Below are 27,647 nucleotides of genomic sequence, written 5' to 3'. Positions count from 1 at the left end.
CAGCCACTGCCCATTTGGTTAAATTGCCTGGTTATGCAATTCACTATTCCCACTACTCAGGGGTGTTTGAAATGGCACAGTTACATCTTTCCATTACTGCATGGGTTTGAAATGGCATTGCTGAGTAATATCAGAAAATCTGGTTTTGTGGTCCTCTGAAATGCGGAAAGCTGTGCACTTCTTGGTCTGTTGCCCTTGTGGTATAGTGGTAATTCCAATAATTTAAGTGCACAGAAATTCTTTATTACTACTAAGAACTCAATAGACAGATTACATCCCATTAAGTTTTTAATTAGAGCTTAAAAAGAAGATACAAGCTCCACAGCAACACAGCTGGGGGTAAAGCTGACTGGTAGCTTTGCTATAGCAGTGCAGGAGCAACGCACACGTTCTGAACTTGTCTGTGCTACATGGAGATGGCCACAGTGTTCATGGAGGCCTCTGCTGCAGTGGACCACAAGGCAATGGTAAACCATTTCCACTGGTAGTGAAGTTTTAATGCATAAAGAATTACTGGGCAAGACAAGTTAAAAAATATGCATTAAAAAAACCCTCTCTTTCAGAAGAACCAGTTGCATCAAGGCAGTTCCTGGAATCTCCTAAATGACAACCTAATTTCTTCAGTAATATCAGAGTGACAGCAAGGATTTTCCAGGCTCATCACTTTCTCCCTTGGCTGCAAAAAAAATGTCTCCGTTGTATTTGTTATGAGTATTATTATCTGCTTAAGCAGACAAAGAACAAACCACAATGGCTTCATATGGAAAGTATGTACTGTTACGATACTGAAAGAATTACTGCAACACCTGATGTTAAACACATAACAAATGCAAAGGAAGGTTCTCACAATGTTTTAAGTTACAGAAGCTTTAAAATGCTTTCTGCTGGAAAACAGCTCCGGTGTGCTGACAAGGAGGTGCTGGACCCTTATGGAGGCCTTGGGCAACCCATTACTACTGTAACAATAGACACCATCTAGGCTTAAGCTGAACAGTTCAAACAACCAATTTAGGGCAAATTTACAGCTGTATTTTATAGCATCTTTTAAAAAAGTAGGTCAAGGTTCTGTGCAAAGCTTTCCTGTATCCACATGCAGCTATGGGCTCTTGAGCCTCCCACGTTAGACTTTCGTTTTACTCATAGATAAAAAGTTTCTGGATGATTCTGCATCTTACACATCTCCACTTCTTGTGAATACAGGTATGAAATCCAGGTATCTGGAAGAAGTCTACAAAGCCATGGATTAAAATCTCCATTCCACATTCAGGTTCAAGAAAAAACCTCATGCGCACTAAGTGCCATTTTATTCCAGGTGTCCCTCCACTTCAGCAGTTGGTGAGGGCCAATCATTCCTCGCTGAAGGAACAGAAATCATCAGAGAAGGAAAAATGCTGAGGAATCTGTAACCCCATGAAGCATTTCTTTTAATATACATTAAGAAAATAAGTCATGCTGTTTTCTAGCAAACTAGAAAACAAAGTGGTTTGATGTGTTTCAAAACTCCACTGGAAACAGTGCTCTTACCAACAGCTTTCTGTGGAATTCACTCCACTCCCATAGGAGCGGTGCAGGTTTTTCCTCGCAGCCAGAAGGACGCTGTTTCTAAAGACATCTTATGTAGTACTACTACTAGAGTATCGCACTGAAACACAGAAGTTAATACTTTCATCATTAAAATATTTTATTCATAAGGAAATAGTAAAGATGGAGGCAAATATTTGATGACATGATTGAGTTTTAAAATATCTCAGGATAAACAGAAGCAATGTGAGCTAATTCGTTATGACAATGTCATATACTCAAAGGAAAACACATCTAATCACAAAAGTAATTGGAACTTTCGATGGCCTCGTCTGAAATATAGAAACATACATAAAATGAGGAAATCAGCCCCATAATCAATTTATTACTGCTTAATAAGGCATAAGGATTGAGGACTGACCTCCACAACTTCAGATGTCTGAACACAAGTTGAGCCAGTCGCTGTGGCAATAAAAAGCAATAGAAGAAACCTGACAATTTTAAGTCTGTATCAGGACAAAATAAATTGAGTTTTCAAATTTTCCTCTCTCTCCACTGATTATAAAGGAGCACAGGACAGCCTCTGCATTATGCTTCCCACCTCACACTTCACATCCAGAGATGTGTTCTCGGCCCACTACTTATGTCAAGCAATACAATTTATCTTGCATCTCTTTCATGGTAACCCAAGCAGAAGTAAGTAGTATTGGTATGTCTGCACAGATATTTCTGCTGTTTAGTTCAAAATGGTAGCAAGTTTCAGCAACTTGTGTGCTGCACCCTCTGTAAATAACTTAAGCACGTGGGTGAAGTGCACTGTTTTGAGTTATTCTTACTATCTGCATAATGCCCCAAGGTTCCAGCTAAGATCAAAGTCCAACTATATTACAGGGTACATACATTCATAATAACACTGCCTGCTGTGGACCAAACACACCACTGCAGCAACTGAGGATATTACTACTTCGATGTGTATGTATATTGTGCCCCTGTATGTGGAGATGTGTCTCCTGTAGGAAGGACAGCAGTAAAGCATGAATGCTACATCTAAGCTGCTGCATCTTTCCTTCTGTAGGGGAACAGAATAGCAGATACTTGAGATCCCTTCCGCTACAGCTGTGAACATTCACTACAGCTGAGTCCTAAAGTAGTAGTTCTTGCTTCAGACAATGTACAAAACAGGCATGGCAACAGAGAGGTGAACTTGAGTCATCCAAAGATGACTCAAGACAGTCATGGGAGTACCTTGGGATAAAGTGCACACCAATTCACTACACCATACTGTCTCCCAAACTAGCTATTAAATCAAAATATCTTATTTCTCACAGACCAGTCTTAAAAGGGGGTACATACTTATGCAGCAATGCCAGTGGTCAGCATCAAACATCTGACTTAAGCTGGAGGTAAAGTCATGGGGTACCAAGTGCATGGTCTTAAAGACCAAGTGGATCTCTGCTGAGTCTTACAGAAACAGGGGTAAGGGATGAAGGGGGAATTCTGCTTTATTTACTCACAGATTATCATACAGGTACAGAAGTGCCAAAGGGAGGGAAAGGAGGAGTAATTATTTCCCCCACATCGTGGAACAGCTACAAATACCAGCTGAAGTCACCCTTACTGCTGTTGAGCTCTCAGCTCACTGGCCAGTGAATCTACTCTTTACTCAGTACAACCTTCTATCTACAGTCAGTGCTTTACAAATTAACCTCGCTGTTGCAGTGACCAGCGGGTGAGGGCTTATTTTCTTCAGTGACAAACAGGTGATGTTTGCCTATTTCAGATCCCTGCATAAGCAAATACTGTTCAAGTGCTGAATTCCTAAGCAAGCTGAAAAATGCATTATTTAAAACATGATTGTGTTCCAGCATTGCACGATACTAATATTGCTAAAACTACTAATGCTTACACATCTAATGCATATATAGTAATCTGATAAATTTTAACTGAACTTTATAGTAGCTGTTTCCAGTTATTCATGAATTACATCATGACAAATTTGGACCAAATATTTCATTGGTCTCTACATTTTTGCATATCATTGGTTGCACATTCAGTCTCCTCTTCTGCATGACTAAGAATTTCCTATTTTTTAATGAAGATCTGCTCTTCATTTGGTCTCTCCTGTTAGACAAGGTGCACCTCAGTCAGATTTCATTTGTTTTTTCAGTTTGGAAAGACCAGCAAGACATTCATCTCTCCATTTTCTCCTGGCATCCAGGACTTTGGGAACAACTGGAATTTTCTCAGACATTGCCTGGAACAGAAAATTTGAGATGATTAAATCTCTCATTCTGAGTAAAAAGCTTCTCACCAGCATTGTCTTTGTGCTTGCCCTGTATCAGACCACGTAGCCATCCACGCAAACAGTAAGTTAGTCTATCACAAGCAATAGGCCACTAATTCTTTACATGGGTGACTGGAAATGAGCTAACCTGTATGAGAAGAGGAGTGCTGTCACATGGAGAAGGTTGGCCTGAGTGTGGCAATGAAGGTGCCTACAGAACAAAGTGTAAGCCTCTTCTCTTGGTTTGCCCCACACAGCACTGTCCAGTCTATCTGATAATAACTTATTAAGTAGGAATGAGGCAACCTGGCCATTTATGTGGCTGAAAATGTGCTCTAAACCAAATTCCTTTGTGTGTGTTTAAAGCTCTGATCTCTCTTATGGCTCCTAATAAATGTAATGAGGGATACCATGTTTATTAAAAACACTTTGCATTAGGAGTGCCACTTATAAACAAAATGACAGGGGAAGACACATAACAAACCCACAATTATAATTTTTGTTGTTTATTGGAATACAGGGGAGAAAGCACAGTACTCCTGAGGACACAAAGGTAAAGTCTGAACAAGATGTTAAAATCTGAACAAGATAGCATACAAAGATGACATTTAGAACAAAAGGGGGTGGAGGGAAAGTTTTTCTGAGTGTACAGCTGAAGTTGCCTTAGAAGAGCCAGTTAAATGTATCACTGGAAGGAGAACAAGAGGTAGTAAGCTCTGGCCAGGGTACCCTGTCACAGATTTTCTTTCAATGAAAAAAAGCTGTTTTGAGAGTGCAGGTAGAGATCACATAGTCATCTTTGCTAAAATAGTACCTAAGGTGTTAGGCTTAAAAGGCAAGTGTTGAGAAACTGGGTAAAACCTGAAACTGCTACCAATGACTGGCAAGCTGCAGTCAATCCAGAAAAAAAATCAGGGAGAGGGACAGAGGTGTAAGATAAGAAATGCTTAATGTTTTACTCTTAAGAAGGGATTCTTGCAAGCCCATCTTTGGCATTGAAGACTGCAGATAATAAGAGACACACAAACAGATGCTGAAGTGGAATCCAGTGGAACCCAAGCTGTTTCATATCAGTTAAAAGCTTCTAATCGTGAATAACTCCACATTATTGACTGTTACTATAAGCACTATATATTGCTTAAGCATAAAGATCTTTTTTAACATAGCTGATGTTAATTGCATTAACATAAATAGGAACAAAAATGCTATCTTCCAGAGAGACTGTCTTCATATATGGAATTAATCTCTGACTGCTTATCAGGAACAATTTAACACACACTTTAGTTTTTACTGAAGCATTAAAAAAGGGAACTATGAAAAGGCAGAGTTAGAATATGACAATACTTCAACTAATTCCTGTGGCCAAACAAAACAGCCTATATACAGTCAGTATGAATAAATGGTGGGCTTAGAAATGTTAATGGATAAACCAAGTCTCAATCCAGTATAGCACTTAAACATGATTATATTTAACCACGCAAGTAACCTTACTGGACTGCTCACATGCTTAAATTAAATGTGTATTTGAATGCATTACACACTGGAACTCTAGTCTGTAAAGTACAGAAAACCGAGAAAAAGAACATCCAGAAGAAAAAACCTATAGGGTTTATGCAGCAATATGGAGGTAGACACAGAAAGAGAAGTAATGTAGGAAAGGAAGCTTGGAAATGTGCATATTATGGTAGAGGACACAGGACAGAACTGGTAAGAAACAGTGTGGAGGATTTAATGTCAATAACCCATAGTTGTTAGGAGTTGACTCCTCTGTCTAGTAATAATGTTACTCAGCTGCTAGATCCATTTCCACTGATGTACATCAAAGTGCTTTCACAAGAGACTTGCATCCTGCTTGCTGGTCTTCTTGTTTAAAACACACATTCACACAAGAAATACAGACTGCAGGTACCTCGAACACTAAACTGAAATGCTACAAATGTTAAAAGCTAAAGTTCTTTGTTCTGAATGTTACTGTATTTATTAACTTTGTATTTACCTGACTGATTTTCTGTTCAGCTTCACCTGAAAATTCTGGAACTGGTCCAAAGGTGTTCAGAACAAGTCTCATACCTTCACAGTATCTTTCACAATAATTTGAAATACCTACAGATAAGAGTGAAAAATTACATTCAACAGAAATTCCTACTTAAGTTCAGTAAGCCTGCCTGTGCTTAAGCAGGATATAAAGTAGAGTCCCCCCAAAAAAATGTGTGCTTTTATGACTAAGACACCTAAATGTCATCAAGGAAAACGGTATTATATCTACCACATTTCCACTAAGGTTCATGCAAAAATTATTCAGGACATGCCTTCATTGCAAAACCAATTAATGTTACATATTAGCAGGCAACGCTATGTGAGAGGTCCAGTAGGCAACCGTGGATATACTTGTGCTCTGTCACTTGAGTCCAGAGAGCTTCCCCCCGGTGTCCATGAGAAAAGTGCTCTCACCTCTCCTCCTGTTCAGTATGTGTCATATCAGTTGAAGCATTCACAGAATCACAGACTTCCTGTTTTATTTGTATTAATTAGCCTGCAGTATATCAAGAGCAACACAGCTCAGCGGATAAGGGTCAAAGGCGTGGAGACCCAGGTGGCCTCCAGTGAGGAGAATGGCTTAAGGAGGAACAGATGGAACTTGCAGATCAACATTTTGTATCACAACTAGGGTCAGCTACAGGATTTGGCTTTTATGACCACAGGGCCCTCTCTGATGGTTAAGCACTGCTTTGCCAAAAACCTGCCTAATCTGGTAATAAAAGCTTTATACTAGGAACGCTGGAAAAGTGAGATTACGAAGTGCAGGCAAGTGAGGAAGGGGTTATACTGGGGTAGAAAGAAAGGAGTGCATGGTAAAAGCTGTAAAAGAAGCCTCAAGGAAGTATAAAAGAAGGCAGGAGTCCACTTCTAGTGTATGTGCACAAATGCACGCAGCCTGAGAAACAAGCAGGGGAAAGAAGAGCTCCATGTGTGGTGACACAGCTATGACATTGTTGGTCCAATTGAGGTGTGGTGGGATAGTTCACACAGCTGGAGTGCTGCAGTGGACAGAGACACACTTCAGGAAAGACAAGGAGGGGATGTGCTATCTCTGTAAAAGAGCAGCTCAGATGTATGGAACTATTCTATTGGATAGGTGACTGGCTGGGTGAAAGCCTGTGGGTCAGCAGCAGTGGAGGGGCCAGTAAAGGACAGCACCCTCCAAGGGCAAGAACAATCCATTCTGATACTGGGAAGACAATTAAATACATCAAAAGTTTGGCTTGGATGAGCTCCCGTGCAAAAACGCAGCATGCAGGAGGCAGAAGAAAGGACACGCTGTAGAGGAGAAATTTAAAAATACTGCCTAGACATGCAGGGATGGTGTCAGGAAAGCCAAAGCTCAGCTCCAGTTTAGACTTGCAAGGATGTCAAGGTCTACTGTTACATTAGCAACAGAAAGCTGAACAAGGGAAGTGTGGGCCTATTGCTGAATGGGTGGCTGATTTAGTGACAGGAGAAACAGGTGAAGCAGAGTTACTCATTGCTTTCTTTGCTTCAGTCTTTATTGACAAGGTCTCCTATGGCTTTGTGCTTAGAGGCAGGGTTCAATGAGAAGAGCTATCAGCAGTAAATGACGACCTAGTCAGTGACTATCTGCAAGAACTCAGCCCCACCTGAGACCATGGGACAAAACAAGCTATATCTAAAAGCATGAGAGAAATGGCCCATTGCAAGGCTGCTTTTTACTGTATTTTAAAAATCATGTCAGTCAATGCATCAATGTCATGATTTGTGATCCCCAGATGACTGAACGCAAATATTGCACACATCTTCAGAAAGGTCAAAAGAACAATACGGGGTACTATAGGCCAAGTAAACTCACTTCTATCCCAGAGAAAATAAAGGCGCAAGTCCTCTGGAAACAAATTTCTGGGCATAGGAATAAAAAGAAAATGATTGTGACAGTCAGCATGTAGTCACCAATGGGTACACCATGGTGTAAATCCTGTTTGACTGACCTCGTCTTTTGTGATAAAGTCACTGGATTTGTGGAAAATAGGAAAGTAGTGGATATCATTTACCTCAGCTTTACAAGGGCATTTGATACTGATATTCTTGTATCAAAGTTAGGACATTAAGGTCTGCATGCTTGGACAGCCAGGTGGACAAAAAATGGGTTGGATCCTGAGGCTCAGAGGGTAGTGGTTAACAGGTTGGACTCTACCTGGAGGCCAGTAAAAGTGGAGTATTGTAGGAATCTATCTTGTACTGCTTAATGGCCCTTGCTCTCAAAGTCTGTGCATGACACCAAATAGTGAGGAGTGGGAGGTGGCAGGGGATGGACCAGCTGATACACTGGAGGACAGGGCTACCCTGAGATAGGCTGGAGGAATGAGCCAATACAAAACCTTAAAAAATTTAACAAGGACTAATGCAAGACCCTGTATCTCAGAAGGAAGAGCTCCTTGCAACAACACAGGCTTGTGAGCCCTGAGAACTCCTGGTCCTGAAGCTGAATGTGAACGAACAGTGTGTCTGGCAGCAAAAAGGGACAACAACATCACAGGCTGTGTTAACAGCACAGCCAGTAGATTGAAGGAAGTGATTACCCCCTTTATTCAGCACTCATTAGACTGCATCCAGAATACTGCATCCAGTTTGGGATTCCCCAGTACAAGAAAGACATTGACAAACTGGAGCAACTTCAGCCTCCACCAAAATGGTAGAGGCTGGAGCACTTGCCCTGTGAGGAGAGGCTGCAGCAGCTGGGCTTGTTCAGCCTGGAGCAAAAATGGCTTCGGGGGAACCTTAACAGCAGCTCCCCAGTGCCTACAGGAAGGTCACTGAGCAGATAGAGCCAGGCTCTTTACAGTTGTTATATGTCAGGAGGACAGAAGACAACAGGCACAACTTGACACAAGAACTTGCAACTGGATACCCAAGCACTGGCACAGGTTGTCCACAGAGGCTGTAAAGTCTCCATCTCCTGGGGTTTCCAAGACTGGATGAAACCCTGAGCAGCTTGGTCCGGCCTCGGAGCTGACCCTGCTGTGAACACCTTAAATAACACGTGGTCAGAGAACCTTAGAGCCAGTTAACTGGCAATAATGGCTAAAATGGCAAACACGTAGACTTTGGCTGAATTAGGGAAAGGTCTGGCTTTTATCAGCTCCAGTAGGAATCTCAAAAAAAATTACTGTTGAGGCACTAGAGACAAACTGGAGCGATCAATGCACCAAAAAGATGAAACGGTCATTTAGCCAGACATATACATCTAGTAGACTTTTTAGTGCCATTAACTACCACATAATCAAGAAAGGATCAGGCAGCATCTCCCACTGTACGTCAATCAGGAAGTCATGAGCTGCACCACAATAATAAACGAGCAATGACTGTCTGGCAGCTAGCAAGCTGACACCAGGAAGAATGTTGATTATCCTGATGAACACTCTAGATCTGAGAAGGAAAGTTCTGGATATCCACTAAAAGCTTGTGATAACCTCTCTTTTCTGAGAACCACAGAGACTGAAGAATGTGTGTCTTACCTCTCTTTTTATTAGATAATTATCAAAGCAAGGAGAAGAAAGATGCAGAAGACAAAGGCAAGCAGTTAGGGTCACCAACTCTTTCATGAAGACTGAGGATATCATACAAACTGAGAAGCATGAACCTGAACTGCTCGTGGGTTTATCCAACCACAAAATGCAGGAAATATAAGTGGGGTGGCCTGGCTACCACAGGAAAGAATGCGACTCAGGTCAAGAGTCATGAAACAATCTCTTTCCTGAATAGCTTGTAGATAGTTCCCTGGAATGCAATACTGTGTGATATCAATACCACAGAAGGCACACCTGTCTAACCCCCAATGGCTGAGGTTGAAAGGTGGATGAATGATGGAAACCTCTGTCTATTGACAACCATGAATCATAAACTACAACCCTTACACTACTCAACATACCTGAAATCACTGAAGTACAGGTTTTCCAAAAGACCTCTGAATGAGAGTATGGAAAACACTCTTGTTTCTGGACCAAAACCAGAAGAACTTTCAAAGGACAAATGCTTCAGAAGTATTAATTTTCCTGTAAGAAATCAGCACTCTGAAGTCATGATGACTATCAGATGAACAGCTGAAAGGACAGGAAAACATGCCCATTGCATGACAGCAACATGGAGAGACTCGAAAGTATTCAATTCTCTTTAAAAAATTGCCTGGAAACATTATTTCTTGAGTATGAGAAGAAAGGAAGCTCTGAGAAAACCAGCAGCCTTGTTGAGTAGCTTAAACTGTATCTGGTGCCAGGAGTGTGCCAATCAGCATTTAGTCAGCCTGTTTCCTTGTGTTATCTACAATATTAGTTGCTAGAACACACCCTGGTATGTTCTGGCCTTCTCCAACACAAAAAGGGAGGTCAGCTGGTCATACAGGTATATTGCTGTTCTAATTGCATGGAAATACAGTATTTTGATCAATTTTCTTGACAACCAGAAACCTGCAATTGCCTCTCGGGCTCCAAAACATCACTGGCAGGAAGTGAGATTCAGGAAGAGAAGCATTACTGTGGGATGTGGACAAGCCATGATACAAGTCTATCTCTTCACTGAGGGAGTAAGCAGAGACCATCCACCTCCATAAACACCCTGGAAAGTACTACTGGTTATCAGGGTTTGCTAACCATACTCTATCACTAGCGTAAGTGCTTGCCTGTTAAATCTTAACAGCTGGGCTCACAGACTTTGGCGCTTAAAGCCAACCCAGATGAACCTCCAGGGGATATGCTAGCCACCTCAGCAATGTTGGGAACCCAAAGCAATTCTGGATGAGACTCATGCACCAACAACATGACAATAGTATTTACATTTCATCTTGCTTATTCAAGCTTTTTCTTCTAACAGTGAGGAGTCTGAGCAAAAAGCCTGCCCCCACATTGTGCAACATCATAGAAAAGTTCCCAGATGTAGAAGCAGAAATGACTGAGGCTGAAAAGTGCAGAACTACGTGAACTTGGGTACATGCTGCTGACTCACAGCTGCTATCAGCAGCTGTTGCCAGCTGGACAATCACTACACAAAAAATGGCAACTCAGTCATATATGGCCATTCAGGCAAATCCACATGAGCAACTGGTGATAGAAGGAATGGTAAACAGAGCAGTCCCAGTTACCAGTTATTCTGGTACTTAGCTGACACAGGTCTACATCACCTAGACCACAGACAAATAGTTTGGGTTTGGTACTTTTTCAAAAGTCCTGGTGAACCTCTCAACCATCTGGTAAGCTTGTCTAGTGAGTTTTGATTCTGGTACAGTCAGGAGAAGACAGAAGACTGTGTGCCAGATATCTTTTTCATGAGCCTCAGCCTGAAGAGATAACATCAGTATCTTGGGCTGAATGCTTGGATGTGGCTGATCCATCTATCTGGTGAATATGAACTCCTGAGCTGGAAACTACCTTCAAAGCTCACTCAGCCAGCTGGTCTTGGAGATCCAGCTCCTACTGTCAGCTCACCTACAGCTTGAATGAATCAGAACAATTTCTGGGTGGGTGTATCTGACCAATGCAACAGAGATGCCAAATGCAGGCTAGGTAATACAGTTCACTCACTGCACGCAATGTATGAATAAAAAGAAGCCTTATGCATAGTCAGCAAAATAGAAAAAGGTAACACACCCCCCAGCGTTATGCGTCTAGAGAAGAGCAGCAGCATTAGCATAGTTGATGTCCACATTGTGCCTGAAATGGCAACATGCAGGCATGTATGCTGCATGCCAAGCAGGGGGTGGACACTGCAAAATCTTTCCAGTCTCAAGTGAAAGAAATACGCCAACAGTTAGAATATACACATGGTCATACTCAAAGATTAAAAAAATAATTATTTCAAAATAGCTAACTCAAGACAGCTCTCTCAGTGTGAACTGTCAGTGGAGACCAGTGCAATCTTTAACTTGGTTTCAGTAATCAAGATTAACCCTCAGCTGCCAGCTTCAAAAAGGCACTTGAGCAACGGGCAATATTGCTGGAAAAATCACTTTGCTTTTCAACTGCAAACTCAAAAATGGCAAATATTTGACTCCAGGCCTTTAGACTTAGGAGTCCTTTAGTTCAAAGGTCAGGGCTATGGCAAAGGTGGATGAGAAGAGTGTGTGGAACACAGAGAGAAGACGGAAAACAAGTATGACAGAATCCCTTTAATCCTTGCTGATATTGCCCAGGGAGCAGCTTAAGCTGGAAGAATTAGCATCTGTAAACAGCGTGAGACACACAGGGCAGCACCTGTGAGGTGGAGAAATAGGAAGATATCAAATGGGGCTGGTAATCAAGGTCTCTCCTTGCATCCAGTTGCTGTGCCCATACTGTACCCCACTATCTCCAACTGGATAAAAAGAATGACTCAAGATGCATCTGGGACAGAGAAAGAAAGGAATCAACTCACAACACAGGAATGATGATAGCTTCCTCTTGTCTATGTGGTTTATTGGCTTTCTGTGTAAACCTCTATCTTCTCTGCACACTCACCTCATCAGCGTTTGAAGGAAGGGGCTGTGGGAGAAGGCAGATGTTGCAGCAGGCACCTGAGAACCATGAACACAGGACAGAAATACTTCCGGGCAAGGTAGGAGTTCCCTGAATCCTCCTTCTACCACATATTTGCAACTGTGGCAGACAGTGGAAGAAGAGGAATGAGTAACAAAATATTCTAGAGGAATAATGACTACAGAATTACAGAGATGAAAATGGGAATTCTCCATCTTCCCTGAAAGTCCCAAAACCACTTAGTATTTCTGACTTGTTCAATATAGTTACAGGAACATGTTAGCACAAGCTAGATGAAGGCATTATGTCAAGGCTCTTCAGCTGCCCATACGTCTAGGCTCTTTATACTCCCAACAAAGGAAGAATAAGCTGCTACTTATTTATATCTTCAATGACAGTTGAGGAAGTATTCAAAATAGCTAATGAATTGTCCCATAAAAACTATTCAGGTCCTTACCTGAAGGATTTGCACTAGTGTGGTGCAAACATGGGTATCAGTGAAATGCCTCTAGTTGCATCATCAAGATGGAACAGGGTACTGATGAAGGAAAAAGAACTAAGGACAGATATTTAGCTTAAAAGCATACATAAAATGCTTCACTGCCCTGAGAAGGCCACTTCAATAAGCGAGGTTCATAAGCATAAAGGTGATGGGAATAGTTGGAAAAAGGGAGAGAAAATATGATAGTATAAAATGTAGTATGTTCATGCAATATAGCATGTAAGCATCTTTAAGTATCTTTGCTTCCTGTATGCAAAGTCTCATTTTCTCCTCTTTGTAAGAAAGACAACAGGCAGGAGGGCTGAAGGATGCAAGCAAACAAACTTGGTAAACCTGTCTGGCAAGGGCACTACACACAGGGCAAAACAAGGAAAGCACTGAAATATTTATGAGAAAAAAAAAAAGAGCAAGGAGCAAGCATTACTGGCAAGGACAGGGAACATGCCAAAGACAGACTCACAATACTGAGTATTAAATTGATTACTTTTAACCTGATGAGTAGCATAAGACGACACTGTTAATGACTCAAAAAGAACATGCAAGATGGTCAAGCCACTGATGTAATAGCATCAACAATTTGAAAAGATTGGGGTGGGGTTGATTTTAGCAGGTAAAATCTAAAATGAGGCTGCACTTGGTAATAAGACTAAAGATGAGTATGGATGAGAACTGAAAAGAAAAGGCATATTTCATGAACATAATGGGGGAATCTGTCATCGTTAGGTTATGTTCAGAGACAAAAGATGCCCCAACCTCTTTGCTTTGCTGATTGAGGGATTACATTTCCAGACATTACAGCTCCAAGGAAAACCTTCTAAATGTAATCCTATCTTCATCAAGGGTGTGTCTGAACACAGATGCATGCTCTTAGTTGGGGTGTGAATTCACATGATGCCTGCTACTCTACATTAATGCCCATATGAATTCACTTAAGACTGTAGTTGCATGAATACTTTCAACTACCCTAACACAGTGGTAGTACCAAAAAAGTTTTATTCTTACCGTCTTTCTGCTACCATCTCAAAAGCAATGCACAAATATTTGTGCAGGACTGTTGTGAGATGGATCAAGGAATTAAACTGGGCTAATATAAACCACTTATTTTGTTACATCAGTTTAATATCTGGGATGAAATCCTCAGTCTGAGCCACTTAGTGACCATACACATTATTTCATTAGCACAAGGGAGAAGAATGCACCAAGATGTGCTCTTCAGGACACATCTATAATGACTTCAGCAATAAAGCATAAAAAAATCCTATGCAAAGTCACATGCTCCTTTCAGAAGATGGAGGTAATCACTTTACACCTACGAGTCTAGAGAAGGAAACCGGTGCATGGCAATCAGGATGCTGAAAAATTCCCACCTTTGCATATTGCACACAAAGTTTTTCATACAGAAAAGCCCTGCAGCTGCATAGAGGCAAACTGCAGTTCTAGAAACACTACGAACTGCCTTCTTTGGCCTACTGGGAGGTGAACTGAATGTGTGTAAACATATGAAATAACTGGTAGGTTCATGAGAAAAGAGGGTTTTGCATGATTATTTATGACTGTGATATTTCATCTCAGAGGTACCCTCTTACAAGTATTCCTGAATTAAGGTGAGGTTTTATTATCATTTATTACTTATTAGATGTTGTTTGGAGAGAAACAGAGGTAGTCTTCCTTTTCTTAGATTTTATTACCTTAATTTAGAGATTCTCACACCTTCTGCTTACCAGCTGGTTGTAGAAAAGCTCCTGAACTGGGTTAAAGCTTGGTCTGCTCCCTGTATGACAGCATTAAAGCAGCAGCCATAGCAATGAAAATAATCTCTGCTTTTGAACCAGCCAGCATGCCTCTTTACAGTAATGTTAAAACCATTCTTGGCTATGTTTTGCCTCTCTAGATAGGTGAGCAAGCTTTTAGGTTAGATATAAGGAAGAAATTCTTTACTGTGAGGGTGGTGAGGCAGTGGAACAGGTTGCCCAAAGAAGTGATAAAAGCTCCATCCCTGGCAGTGTTCAAGGCCAGGCTGGACAGAGCCTTGGGTGACATGGTTAAGTGTGTGGTGCTCCTGCCCATGGCAAGGGGGCTTGGAACTAGATCAGCTTAAGGTCCTTTCCAACCTTAACTATTCTATGATTCCATGATTCCCACTTTCAGTAAAAGAAACGTAATTTTGAATATGAAGATGCATTCCTAGCTTATTAGATGCTTGAACTCACAATCTCCCCCTGTTGAGCTCTTCTGGTAGTAGCAGCAGTTTAGATGGTTGTTAAGTTCCAATTATAGCTAACTAAATAACCCGCTAATAAGGTAACTGATCTAAGACAGTCAATTGTGAAATATATATGAAGAACTTTTGCTGCAAATATGTCAAACACAGTAAATGATACCCTAACCTCTGGCTTTGCAGGTTATTTTTTGCAAAAGCTTAAAAGTTGCTGACAGTTCAAGAACCAGGAGGTTCAGTAGATACAATCTTATTGAGGCTGGATCATCTTCAGTCTATTCACAGATAGCCAGGTACATATACAAGAGGGACATTGTATCTGCTAACATAACCCCATGATAAGTAAACAGGTAAAATTACTCTAGTGAAGTCTGATGATCCTTATAAAAGACTTAACAGCATTTGTTGTGATGCTGATGTGAAATGATGAGTCAAATGCAGAACTTACTGAAACCATCATTATAATATTACGCCATTTGGTCGTGCTTTTTTCCTCCTCAAAGCAGTTTCCTTCCTGTCTGTTGCAATTCAATTCTTAAACTGCTGCTGCTGCTTCTGCTGCTTTTAGTGACTTGACGTTGTCATTTTATTCCATTTTCAAGGCTCTTGGCTCACAGCCATATATTCAAAACTCCTAATATTCATGCACGGATTAACTGGTAATTTGAAGTGGCCTAGATAATATCTTTCAATAAGACCATTTATGAATATGAAGGAAAGGACATAAGAACTAACAGGAGGGAAACCTGGCATTAGCACAGGAAGTTCATGGGAGAATCCTGACTGTATACATTCCATATGGAAAGAAGTAACACTGATCTCAGAGAATCACTGGAATAACATTCTTTATTCAAAACCAAACAAAAATATCACATCACTAATTAATAAAAAACAAAAAAACCTTTCCATCTTCCAGTATCTCCCACAAATATCACTATTTTACTCTCACATGCTTCCTGCATCCCCGCCATCCTTCCTCACTAATTGTCCGAGAGAGTTTAAATTGTATAATTAATATCTTATGGCTGTTACGTCGCTGTGAAGTTGATGAAGCTGCTAGACTGGCTAACAGTGAGGGCTGTCATAGAATTGTTTCAGTTGGAAATGACCTTTAAGATCATGCAGTCCAACTGCTAACCCAGCACTGCCAAGTCCACCACTAAACCATGTCCCCAGGTGGTATCTACATGTCTTTTAAATACCACCAGGGACGGTGACTCACCCACTTCCCTGGGCAGCCTGTTCCAATGCTTGACAGCCCTTTTAGTGAAGAGATTTTTCCTAATATTCAATCTAAACCTCCCCTGGCACAATTTGAGGCCATTTCCCCTTGTCCTATCACTTGTTACTTGGGAGACCAACACCCACCTTGCTACAACCTCCTTTCACGTAGTTGTAGAGAGCAATATGGTCTCCCCTGAGCCTCCATTTCTCCAGGCTGAACAACTCCTCATAAGACTTGCATTCTAGACCCTTTACCAGCTTTGTGGCCCTTCTTTGGACAAGCTCCAGCACCTCCATGTCTTGCAGTGAAGGGCCCAGAACTGAACACAGTATTTGAGGTGCAACTTCACCAGTGCTGAGTACAGCAGGACAATCACTGTCCTAGACCTGCTGGCCATGCTCTTTTTGATACAAGCCAGGATGCTGTTGGCCTTCTTGGCCACCTAGGTACAAGCTGGCTCCTGTTCAGCCAACTGTCGATCAACACCCTGAGGTCCTTTTCTGCTGAGCAGCTTTCCAGCCACTCTTCCCTAAGTCCATAGCATTAAATGCACTAGTTGTGACCAAAGCGCAGGTCCCAGCACTGAGCCTTATTGAACCTCACGGAATTGGCCTTGGCCCATTGATTCCAGCCTGTCCAGATCCCTCTGTAGAGCCTTCTTACCCCTTAAGCAGATCAACACTCCTGCCCAACTTGGTGTCATCTGCAAACTCACTGAGGGTGCACTTGATCCCCTCACTCACATCACTGATAAAGACATTAAACAGAATCGGCCCTAATACTGAGCCCTGTGGAACACGACTTGTGACCAGCTGCCAACTGGGTTTAACTCCATTCACCACCATTCTTTGGGCACAGCCATCCAGCCACTTTTTTACCCAGAAAATAGTACACCAATCCAAGCCATAAGCAGCCATTTTCTCCAGGAGAATGCTGTAGGAAATGATGTCAAAGGCTTTACTAACGTCTAGGTAGACAAATCCACAGCCTTTCTTTCATCCACTAAGGGGACCACCTTGTCACAGAAGCAGATTAGGTTAGTCAAGCAAATCCTGGACAATCAAGAGGACATCCATAGTATTCCATATTACGTGAAGCAATACAGGGCAACCAAACAGAAGTTGGTGCTGGTATGGAACTGTGAACATAAGCCATCATGTGTCCTGACATCAGCAGTTTTGATTTAAACTGTTTCTGATGAAAGCAAAAGCCTGAGTCAGCCTGCCAGCACATAAACAGGAGCAGCTCTAGACAGAGACAATGCATCTGCAAGATTGGGAGTGAAGCAATACATCTCATGATCCAAGTTACTGAACAAGCCAACAAGGTGCTTTTGTGTAAATAGCCCAGTCCACAAATGTACTATGTTATTTTAACTGAGAATATTATATGATGTTAAAATAACTCAACAGGTGTATTTTGTTTTTTTTTACTTTGCCCCCACAAGACTACTTTTCCATTTTCAGTCTCTTGGATTATATTTCATAGTTTTTATTCCTCTGATCTTAAATACTAAAATTCCTAACATAAGGAAGCATTAAATCCAGAAGCTGGATAATCTCTGCCATGAATAAGCAATGTGTCAGTTGTATGTGTTACCTAAAACTGGTTTGAGATGGGAAATTTCACAAATGTTTTTATAACAATGACTATTTCCTGATGGGAGAAAAGAAGCTAAGATGGATCATGGTGGAACACCAAATGCCAAAGGGCACTCCAAGAAGAGTATCAAAGCCAACCCAGATGACTTAGACAATTCCATTTATCTCAGGTGAACACTATCTTAGAATTAAGGAATCTAAAACATGGATTAAAAGCGTTCACAGGTATGACTTGATCTCTAAAACTTTTGTTGTTGTTATTTTATTAAAAAGCATTTTATTTTGGTTTTATGTTTTAGTAGAGGCAGTTCAGCAAATTACTCCGACAGAAGACCCTGTGCATGGACAGTTCCTACAGAGGATGACATGGAAGTTTAGGGGAATGGTGGGGGCAGGACTGGACAACCCTGGCCCAAAAGACTCCAGGCAGATTGCTGTACTTAAGGCTATTACTACATGTATTTGTTATGTTCTATGTAAAGAATGCATATGGTTTATAGTGAGTAAATTAAAAAAAAAAAAAAAAAAAAAAAAAGTAAAAATCACTAGAGACAACTGGAAACTGCCAGATAGATCAGAAGAGGGAAACTTTTAGGAAAGTGCCTCTATTTAGAATGTGGATGTTGTTTACTTAACAATGAACAAAAGCAAACATTTTGTGACATTTAATTTACTGATATACAGCCAAACTGACAAGCTGAAACACTGCTGTGGTTTAAACCCAACTGGCAGCTAAGCACCATGGTGGAGGATCCACAATTTCACATTCATGTCAAAACTGCTTTGCCAGTCTTAAGAGGCATAAGTTTCTGCCTAGTAACTACAAACAAGTAGACAGAAAATAGCACGGATACTTTATGATTCTGGTTTCTTATTTTTATTTTACTACGGCATTAATAGGCATTGCACCAGTGCCTAAAATATCCAGTAACAGAGCAGGGGCCTACCATATCAGTGACCATACAAAACCTAAATAAAGACACAGCCCATAATATAAAGAGCTAAAAATACATTTAGTTGAGCTTCACTTCTTGAAGTCTACATGCTTTGTTAGATTAATTGTCCAGAACTCTGCAATCTTGATCTGTAATCTGTATTTAATTTTATGCAATTCCCTTTTTATTCAGCTAGGATTCATGCATACTATTCCAGAAACGTCTACAAATCTGTCTTAATTATGCAAGACAGATATTGAACTGTTACTTGACTGCTTTGTCAAGTCAACTTTGTATGCACAATACTTCATGAATAGAAGAAATTTCACTTCACTCAGGACCTAAGCCAGCTTAAAGCAAGCCAGCTCCAGTGAGATTTACAGTTAGCCTTCGCTATAAAGAGCGGGGGTGAAAGAAAACAGAAAACAGGTGGTCATCTACAGAAAGTGAGTTTCTGTTGACAATAAATTATCAGATTAACTTTTCCAATATTTTATTTTCCTGACACTCAGACAGTCCCAAAATACAGACACAGAAACGTTTGCAAAGCACCAGGACAAATCTTGGAAAATATGAAGTACACCACTAGTGTTTCAGTGATTTGTCATATCCCATCTGATCACTTATAATAGGATAGTCAATATCCATCCCACTTGACCTCAAGTTTTAGGTAAGTTTATTTTTTGTTATCATTACAGTAAAGAGAGAAACCAGTCATAGCTGCAGGAATCCTAACATGGTTTGTTTTATAACATTTCCGGAGCTCTGTGCAATGTAGACCTTCTTTTCACATTCATATAATTTTAAGCTACCTACCTTCTGCATTAAGATGCATGGTTTCCAGAGGTCCAATAAATGCGTATCGCATTCCCAATCCATCTGACATCACAAGGTCTAGATCAGCAGGAGATATTACTCCTTCCTAAGTAGCAAAAGTAGAACAGGAAGGAAGATTTGTGAATGTTTGGTTTTACTGCAAAACTGCCCACTTTTTGTATATAATTAAAAAATTAAAGAAGTCATAAAAACTAAAGCTAGAAATAGCATTTAGCTTGCAAACAGAAACACAACTGTTTGCCAGAAATGTACCTCTATTATGCAAGCCTTCCTATGGTTCAGTACACTTATTTTCATCCCCAAGATTGCTTTCATTCAAAACCCAAATATACTTTGATATATTTTGACAGTATCTTATTTTTAAATTTATAAATTCATACACATTTTCATACAATTTGTACTATTTGTACACCCTAGTTTGCCTGATACTTATTACTCACAATAATTCATGTACTAAAACTATACTGGGCTGTTTATGTTACCCAAGATACTTTTTTTTCCCAGAAACTGAGAATCAGAGAACACAGAGCAAATGTGACACTCTTAATAGCACATGACCAAAAGAGTTAACATAAAAATCCAAGTACTACACCTGCCCTTTTAAATACGGGTGTTTTGGCTAAATCTCACTCCACCCTTCATATTCTCTTAGTGTTGGATTTTTGGGCAGTCACAACTGGTGGAATGGGGGTGCAGCAGTGGATGCTACTCCTGAGGCCACCTGCAAGAGGCCAACACGTGGACCAAACATGCAAGCAATGCAGCTGCCACTCCCTTCCACAAAACTCACTGAACATTCAACCTACCCAGCCCCAACCTGCCCAGGCTCTTGGGCTCATTGCCAGCTTCACATCTCAGAGCTGGCAGGATAGGGAGCATGCAAAATGAAGCATTTCTCCTGTTAGAAGCTGAGCGCTGCTGTTCCATCACATGGTAGCACTTAGAAGAAAGCCAACACCCCCATCAGGTTAGGGCAAGCACACATAGGCTTGTGAAAAAATGGGTTAGAGTTCATTAGTTACAGTTCATTACCTTAACAAATTTACTTGAGCAGAATATTATTTCTTATACAACATTTTTTTTTACCTACTAGAAAGATATGAATTAACTAAGCCCTATTCTAATCATGCTCAGTAGATATAGCTTGGTTTCTAGAACTTCTCATTCCCAGAAACAAAAAACCTCCAAACATTCCCTTCCGATTAAATAGGTGGAAGAGATGCTGAACTGCTTCTAATTTGTCTTCTCACCCTACTCTGAAGCACTCTCCTCAATGAGTGCCTCTTTGTTCACAAGCCTCTTGGAGCTGCAGAAAACAAGTATGTCTACTCATCTGCTTCACCAGAGACATCCTTTTCTGTTGAGTTTTCCTCTCACAGGGCCCTGTCTGAATGCTCCTTCATCTCACAGTGATCAGCTAGAGTTACAGGCATGCCGAACAGCTCTCCTGACCTCTTGTAGGCATTGGCATCTAAGCTAGACATCTAGACACTCTTTATAATCACCAGGGAGAAAAAAGAAATCAGCATCCTAAAGCAGGCACCTAGAATAGGTAAGATGAGTTGTGCCCTTAGAGGGCCTAATTCTCCTCACAGACTGAAAAATGAGTGAGGAACTTGGATGTCAATGTCTACACTGTAGAAATCCCACCTTAAGTGAGCTGAATCCCACTTAGTGTCTTCTCTGTTCATCAACTACATCATCTACTGTCACTTTAAAAGAAAGTTAAGCCAAGGACCAACATAACTTCTACAGCTGGCCACAGACATCAAGTTTCATCATCTCAGGTTTAAATAGAGCCTTTTATAAGTCTCTGCCTCAAGTCCTGATCTGTTAGTAGGCATTGCTCCCATTAAAAACAAGCCTGGCTGAAACCTTTCTGCAGGTGGCTTTTGAACTCTATCTTGAAAAGGAAATAATAGTGTAATTAAGGTCTACACACCATATATGGAACAAATAGCTCTGGTTACAATTTAGACGTAAAATGGCAGGGATAAAGAATCATTTTCTTCAACTTAAAGTTAAGGTATAGGCATGGTAAAGTAACTCATCTAGAGGCAGACAGAAAGGTCTGCATGAAGATAGGACTAAACAAAAACCGCAGACAGCATTCAGATTACAGACCAGCATCAGTGTAACTAACACAGGCACCATGCATTCTGTGAAAGTTTTTTCTCCTGACATAGCAACACAACTTCTCTCAACATCAGCAAAGTCAACAAAAGTGCTCTTCTGTTGGGAGTGCTCCATCCAGACAATGAGTTGTGCTGGTAAAGCTGTGCTTGATGAGTGATTTTCCTTTTCTCTCCCTCGTTGACATGCATTTGCAGACAAAAGATTAACCACAAGTTCCAGACAAGCATTTGAACCACAGCAGCAGTTAAAAACTGTAAACATAATGTTAAAGAGTTAACAGCATCTTGAAACACTTCAGAATCATTGCAAATTGATTTTCAAATTAAAAACTGATTTATTTCTTTTGGTACAACAGTCCTCAGGTTCAGTACTGACATCTGAAGACCAGGTGCCCTCAGAATCATGAGATGAATGCTTTACTCTTGGTTGTTTGACTACAGCTGTAATTTTATGGTTACAGCTGCTAAAAGGCAAAAATTGCTGCTACCAGAAGGAAAACATGACAGATCCCTGCAGTTGAGGGATGTATTATTCTAAACACTTGGAACTCACTTTCTCCTGGTCACATAAACCCTCTTAAACAAAAGCCTTTTAATTTTTCTCTTCAGACGTTAAAAACATAAATGCAAAACAAGTTAGACCATCCTCCCCTAGGGAAAAACCCTACTCCTACTTAGGTTAAAGAGATCGTAAATTGGTGGAATGATTCAGCAGGGTGGGTGCAAGGTCAACCAAGGTGTCTTTCACAAGGATCTGTGTTTATGCTAATAAGTAAACAAGAGTTACAACCCAGTTTCATTAAACCTAGGGGTGAAAAGCTTCCCAAGGGCATTTTTCATTGTCTTTATCCTGGGTATCCCTTCTTGTAAGCCTTTCTCTCAAGCACTTGTTAGAGGGAAGAGGAAGTGTGTTACGAGTTCACCAGAAGCTTCACAGCTATGGAATGAAAGTATTTTTTTTAAATAAATTCCACCAAAATCATCAGTGACCCCAATGGTCAGTCGAACTCCAAGATCTAGGCTAGATCAGAATCTTCCACGCTCCTTATGACACTATTTATATACCACAATCTCATCTTCCTGGAGATTTTAATCTCCTGTAATGCCACAGTATTGTCCTAATACTCCTTCAGTATTTTCTAGTACTTCTCACTACGCAAGGGTCCCTTTTATCCTTTCCAAAGACCTATGGTGGTTCTGAAGTCTCCACCTTTAGGCTTTGACGCAACCTGCTTGGTTTTAATCAACAGTCTTCACATCTGTGAGTCACACCCAGATCGCAACTTCTGTCACAGACTTGATCTGCAATCATATTAAATGTGACATGGCCAAAAAACAATCGTACCTTTTGTCGTACTACCAATTCATCATCATGTTCTCCTACTCACTCCAGCCTATAGAGTTATTTTGGACTCCACTCCCTCCTGGACCACATACTTTGTCTCCAAATTTGCCACTGCATCCTTTGTATCTCCCAAATCCAGTAATATTTTTCTAATTGCCACTAATAATATGCATTCTCAGCAGCACTTGTTACACCCTTCTTTTCACTATCACGTCAATCAAGTCCCTTCCATCCACGCGTTTTTCCACTCCTGTCGTTTTGAGCATATGACTTTTCTCCTATATCCTTCTACAGGCTTCGTCTCTTTCCATTTCATCATGTTTGAGAAACCTGTTGTCCTACAGACTTTACACCTCCCTACTTTGATGGCCCCTTTATCTTACTTCTTTCATGATACCCCCAGTCCCTTCACCCTGTAAGAAACACTTGGTATCAACATTATTTTTCTCCCTGGCCCTTTAAACTTCCTTTTATAATATCCACCTTTCATGGGGCACTGTAACTAGACGTTTAACCTGTTACCTTATCTTTGATCTCTTGGAAAGGTCCTCTGGATAACACTATAATACAATTATTAGTAATAAGGAATTTGGAATTCAAAAAGTCTTGCCAGCATTTAAGGACTGCCAAGGTAGTCACCTGAGAAGGGAGAGTCCACCTTAGGGACTGAAGCCAGTGCACCTGATTGCCATGAAACAAAATAAAATGGACACACAGTGAAACCATGACTGTTTATTTTCCAAAAGATTATAAAAAAATTCAGGGCTGCCCATTCTTTTTGTCTTTTGCAATGACTAAATCTAAAAGAAAATCCACTTTTAAAGAAAAAAACCCACTAAAATAGTATCAAAACCTTACAGAGAAGAAAATAGAGACTCTTAAGACACTTATATGTATCCACCATATGATCCACCACAAAGTAGTTTTAACAGGTTCTCAAAAAGCAGTTGAAATTCCTAAATAAGATCAGGGCAGAAAAACTGTCACGTTCTCCTCACTGTTTCTGCTGCTGTATTTTATGACCTCCTTGCAAATTCCAGGTGACACTTAGAAAACCATTTCACCAAGATTCCACTCAGTAATCCACACTAAAACAACAGTGCTAAATATTCAGAATAAGGTCTGAGAATTCTGATCTAAAGCATTAGTGAAACTGGCTGTTATTTTTTGGATAAAGTTAACCAAAGTTTTACATCCAGAACAAGATAAAATCAAGATACTTAACACTCTTTTGCAACATAATCCCAACCTACTATAAAATGTATTGGGACTGTTAAAATTAAAAAAGTAATAGCATTCAGCAGTGTACAGGGTACTTCCCAGGCAAATAAAGGAAGTAAGTCTCTGCTCCAAGGTGTTATGAACAAGATCATATATAACAGTACCACTGTCAAGAAGAGGCATAAGAAGGTAAATAAATGGTAACAGAGAGTAACAGAGAAACCTGTTTGAGATATTTTTCCTATTACTGGCTACAGATCATTCTAATGGTTCCAAACTCGTAATATCAAAATTTAGAGTTGAGAAGAGAAGAGGTAAGGATCTTCAACCTCAGCATCTCACAGTACATCTTCTACTCACATCATGATCAGCTTTGCAGTACTTCTACCACAGACCTAAGAATTAAAAGCGTATGTGGTCAAAATCCCAGCCTCCCTGTGTTTGCTCCTGGGGACTCCAGCACCTTTGGCAAAAACAAATTGTATCCCAATACCCAGGGTTTCTTATTGCTACTTTCATCACTTTGCCCTGAATTACACTTCTCTCTCTGTTCCAGCATCCACACCCACATGCAATTTGAGCACCATGTGGAGTCTCAGCCTGAACCCAACCTGCTGGCAGGGCCTTAGCTCAGATTTCTGGCTCTGTTACAGCCTCTCCTACTCTTAGGTCCACATGGCAGAGGCTCCATGCATCATCCAGCAAGCAGCTGTATCTATCACATTGCTTTCTATACCACCCCATGTTCATGCTTGTTATTAAAGCCCTTCTCCCACCATATGACCCCTGTCCCATGCCTCACCCATCACACATTCCAACAGCACTGCTAAGGAGAGAGACTGGCAGGTTGTTAGTTGCCTAGAGGTAAATTTGGGAACTGAAACATATCCTGCAAGCTCAGTCCATTTGTGATAAAGTTTTCCAGGTAAATGTTGTTAGTACAGCTGTACCTGCATGTCTGTCCCACCACCAATACCTTTTGTAACAGTACATTAATACTTCTACTGGAGAAGCTTCCACTAGTTTCTCGAATGAACAGTCTGTGCAAAGATGTTTGAGCTGGGACTTTGATATGAGTACGTGAGTGTGCACATGTAAGATCACTCCCCTGCCATTACTATAAACACTTTTGATAGAAGGATGCAGATGAGAACTTTCAAGCTTGCATTTTAGCAAAGTCCTCGAAAAAAACAGTTGTTTACATAAAGGGGCTGATTTAAGATCACTTGAAGTGGCTTCAAATATTTAGAGACTGGATACGGTTAACAGAATTTATATCTGGAATATTTAAGTCCTTGCTACATGGCAAAGAACTGATGCACTGCAGTGCAAATACAACAGCCCTCCTGCAACACAACAGAATTTTCTCAAGCACTCACCATGTTAAAGAAACCTTGCAACAGAAGTAGGAGCACTGATCAGTTTATGACATCAAACTTTAGGCAAAGATACTTGTTCAGAGCTTTACAACCACTAATAAAACAACTAAACTAGAAATTACACTTTATTGTTCTGCCTCATTGCTCTTTTACAACAGTCAAAAGAAATACACAATTATTAGCATAAAAATACCCCAGTGTTCATAAGTAATTTCATAAGTGCTATGTTCTGCATTCATGCTGAGTTGGATAATACGCACAATTTACATATCTAACAACAAAAGGATTAACAGTGTGGCCATCTTGGATAAGAATACTTTATTAATATGTCTCTCCTGCTAGTATTTGCAGTTCATATCCCCTCTCCACGGCTTCTCAGGCTAAGGAAAATGTTTGTTACCAGAAGAAGCAATGTCAGTAAAACTTGATTTTTAGGAGCCTCTCAAAGACAGAGAGATGGGGAGGCTGACATTTTCAAAGACCTGAAAACTGACTTAGCAATCAGAAGTAGCATTTTTCTCCACTTTGAAAGTGGAAAACACCAAAAGCACGAGTTGCAATAAAAATTACTGAGTTGGCAGCACAACAGTAGAAACACAGAAACTGCCTCACATCTGCAGCACTTCTCCCATCAAAGGCAGTGCGCAGCCTGAAGTCACACAGCTGAAACTGTACACCTTTTATAGCTGCTGTTTGTCCAGACTTTCAGAATTGAAATACAACCATTAAAGTCGTTACAGTTTTAATGTGTATTTGCCTGAAATGCAGTAAAATTATAAAAAAACAGAACAACCTGGAAACTTTGATGAAGCACAATGAAAGCGACTTTCATTATCTGTCAGTGCTTCAAGCACTATTCTATTACTATTCATATACCACCACCCATGCAAAAACATCCACAGAGGTTCACACTAAAGCTTCACCTCAAATCGATACCTCTTTTCCAACAGTAGCCCATGAAGTGTTTTTACACTCTTTCCATAACCAAAGTATTTTTACACTCTTTCCATAACCAAAGACCAAATACAGAGCAATACTTTACTGGCATGTACTGCCTCAGCCCCAGCAGTCCAGTCTTTGAGACCTGGACAGCTAGAGGTCACTTCCGCATGGTGGTCTTCTGACATGAATGTGTCTAAATGTTCCCTGAACCTGTTCGTATTTTTAGCATCCATGGTTTCTATAACAGCAACTTCCACAATTCAGCCTATGCTCTCAGAGACATGAAAGAATCCTACCAGATTTCTGAACCATTACTTCCCTGGATACCTGTGCTGACTAAAGATGTCGTATTAACACGCCTACGTATTATCAGACCTACTGGTCCCCGGTTTCCCAATTACTGTTTGAACAATTTTAAAAGAACTAAGGTATAAATGCTAACTTCCCTTTCTGCAGTATTATACTAGCTGGTGTGTAAAAACAGTGCTTAATTCAGTCTTTCATCAACTTCATATTTCAGTTTGGGGATTTTCAGAAAAGTTCAATTTCTCCTTCACCATTATCTTTCTGCCATTATTAATTTACTCTGTCCTCCTCCAAAAACCTTGTTCTTAGCATGACTTATTCTACTTCGTCAGATCCCTTCCTTTCAAGGAAACGTTGCAGTGTGGGAACCTCCTTAATAGTGAACACTGCAGTTCAGATAGCTTCTTCCTCATGAACTTACCTTCCTCCTTCACATTATTACTACCAAAAAAATCTTTTTTTCTTTTTTTTTTTTCACCAGTGCTATTACTGTTTCAAAAGTAATTTGGAGGTTACTATCCTTTCTATCGTGTGTCTACAGCATTCTGAAGGGGTTTTTCTATTGTTTACTTGAGAATTTGTATTAACTTTTTAAATAACAAATATTTATTATTATTTAAAGAAACATGTCCAGTAGATGTTCAGTTCCTGCCTAACAACACTCGTTTACTTACTGAGGG

General features: G+C 40.4%; 1 protein-coding gene across 2 annotated transcripts in view; it reads right to left on the bottom strand.

Moving 5' to 3' along the window:
* Window positions 1–1,656: 1,656 nt before the first annotated feature.
* The window catches only part of CRYL1 (crystallin lambda 1), a 61,165-nt gene continuing 35,174 nt past the window's right edge, over window positions 1,657–27,647 (bottom strand). For both annotated transcript variants that reach the window (XM_065678571.1, XM_065678570.1), the window contains 3 exons: window positions 19,619–19,724; window positions 5,802–5,908; window positions 1,657–3,775 (listed from right to left, as the gene is read on the bottom strand). In XM_065678571.1, the coding sequence (XP_065534643.1) occupies window positions 3,662–3,775; window positions 5,802–5,908; window positions 19,619–19,724 (327 nt within the window). In that variant the 3' untranslated portion in view covers window positions 1,657–3,661. The remainder of the gene's footprint in view (window positions 3,776–5,801; window positions 5,909–19,618; window positions 19,725–27,647) is intronic.

The sequence above is a fragment of the Lathamus discolor genome, chromosome 4 (assembly GCF_037157495.1).
Source record: "Lathamus discolor isolate bLatDis1 chromosome 4, bLatDis1.hap1, whole genome shotgun sequence".
Taxonomy (NCBI): domain Eukaryota; kingdom Metazoa; phylum Chordata; class Aves; order Psittaciformes; family Psittacidae; genus Lathamus; species Lathamus discolor.
This window is presented reverse-complemented; position numbering and strand designations above follow the sequence as displayed.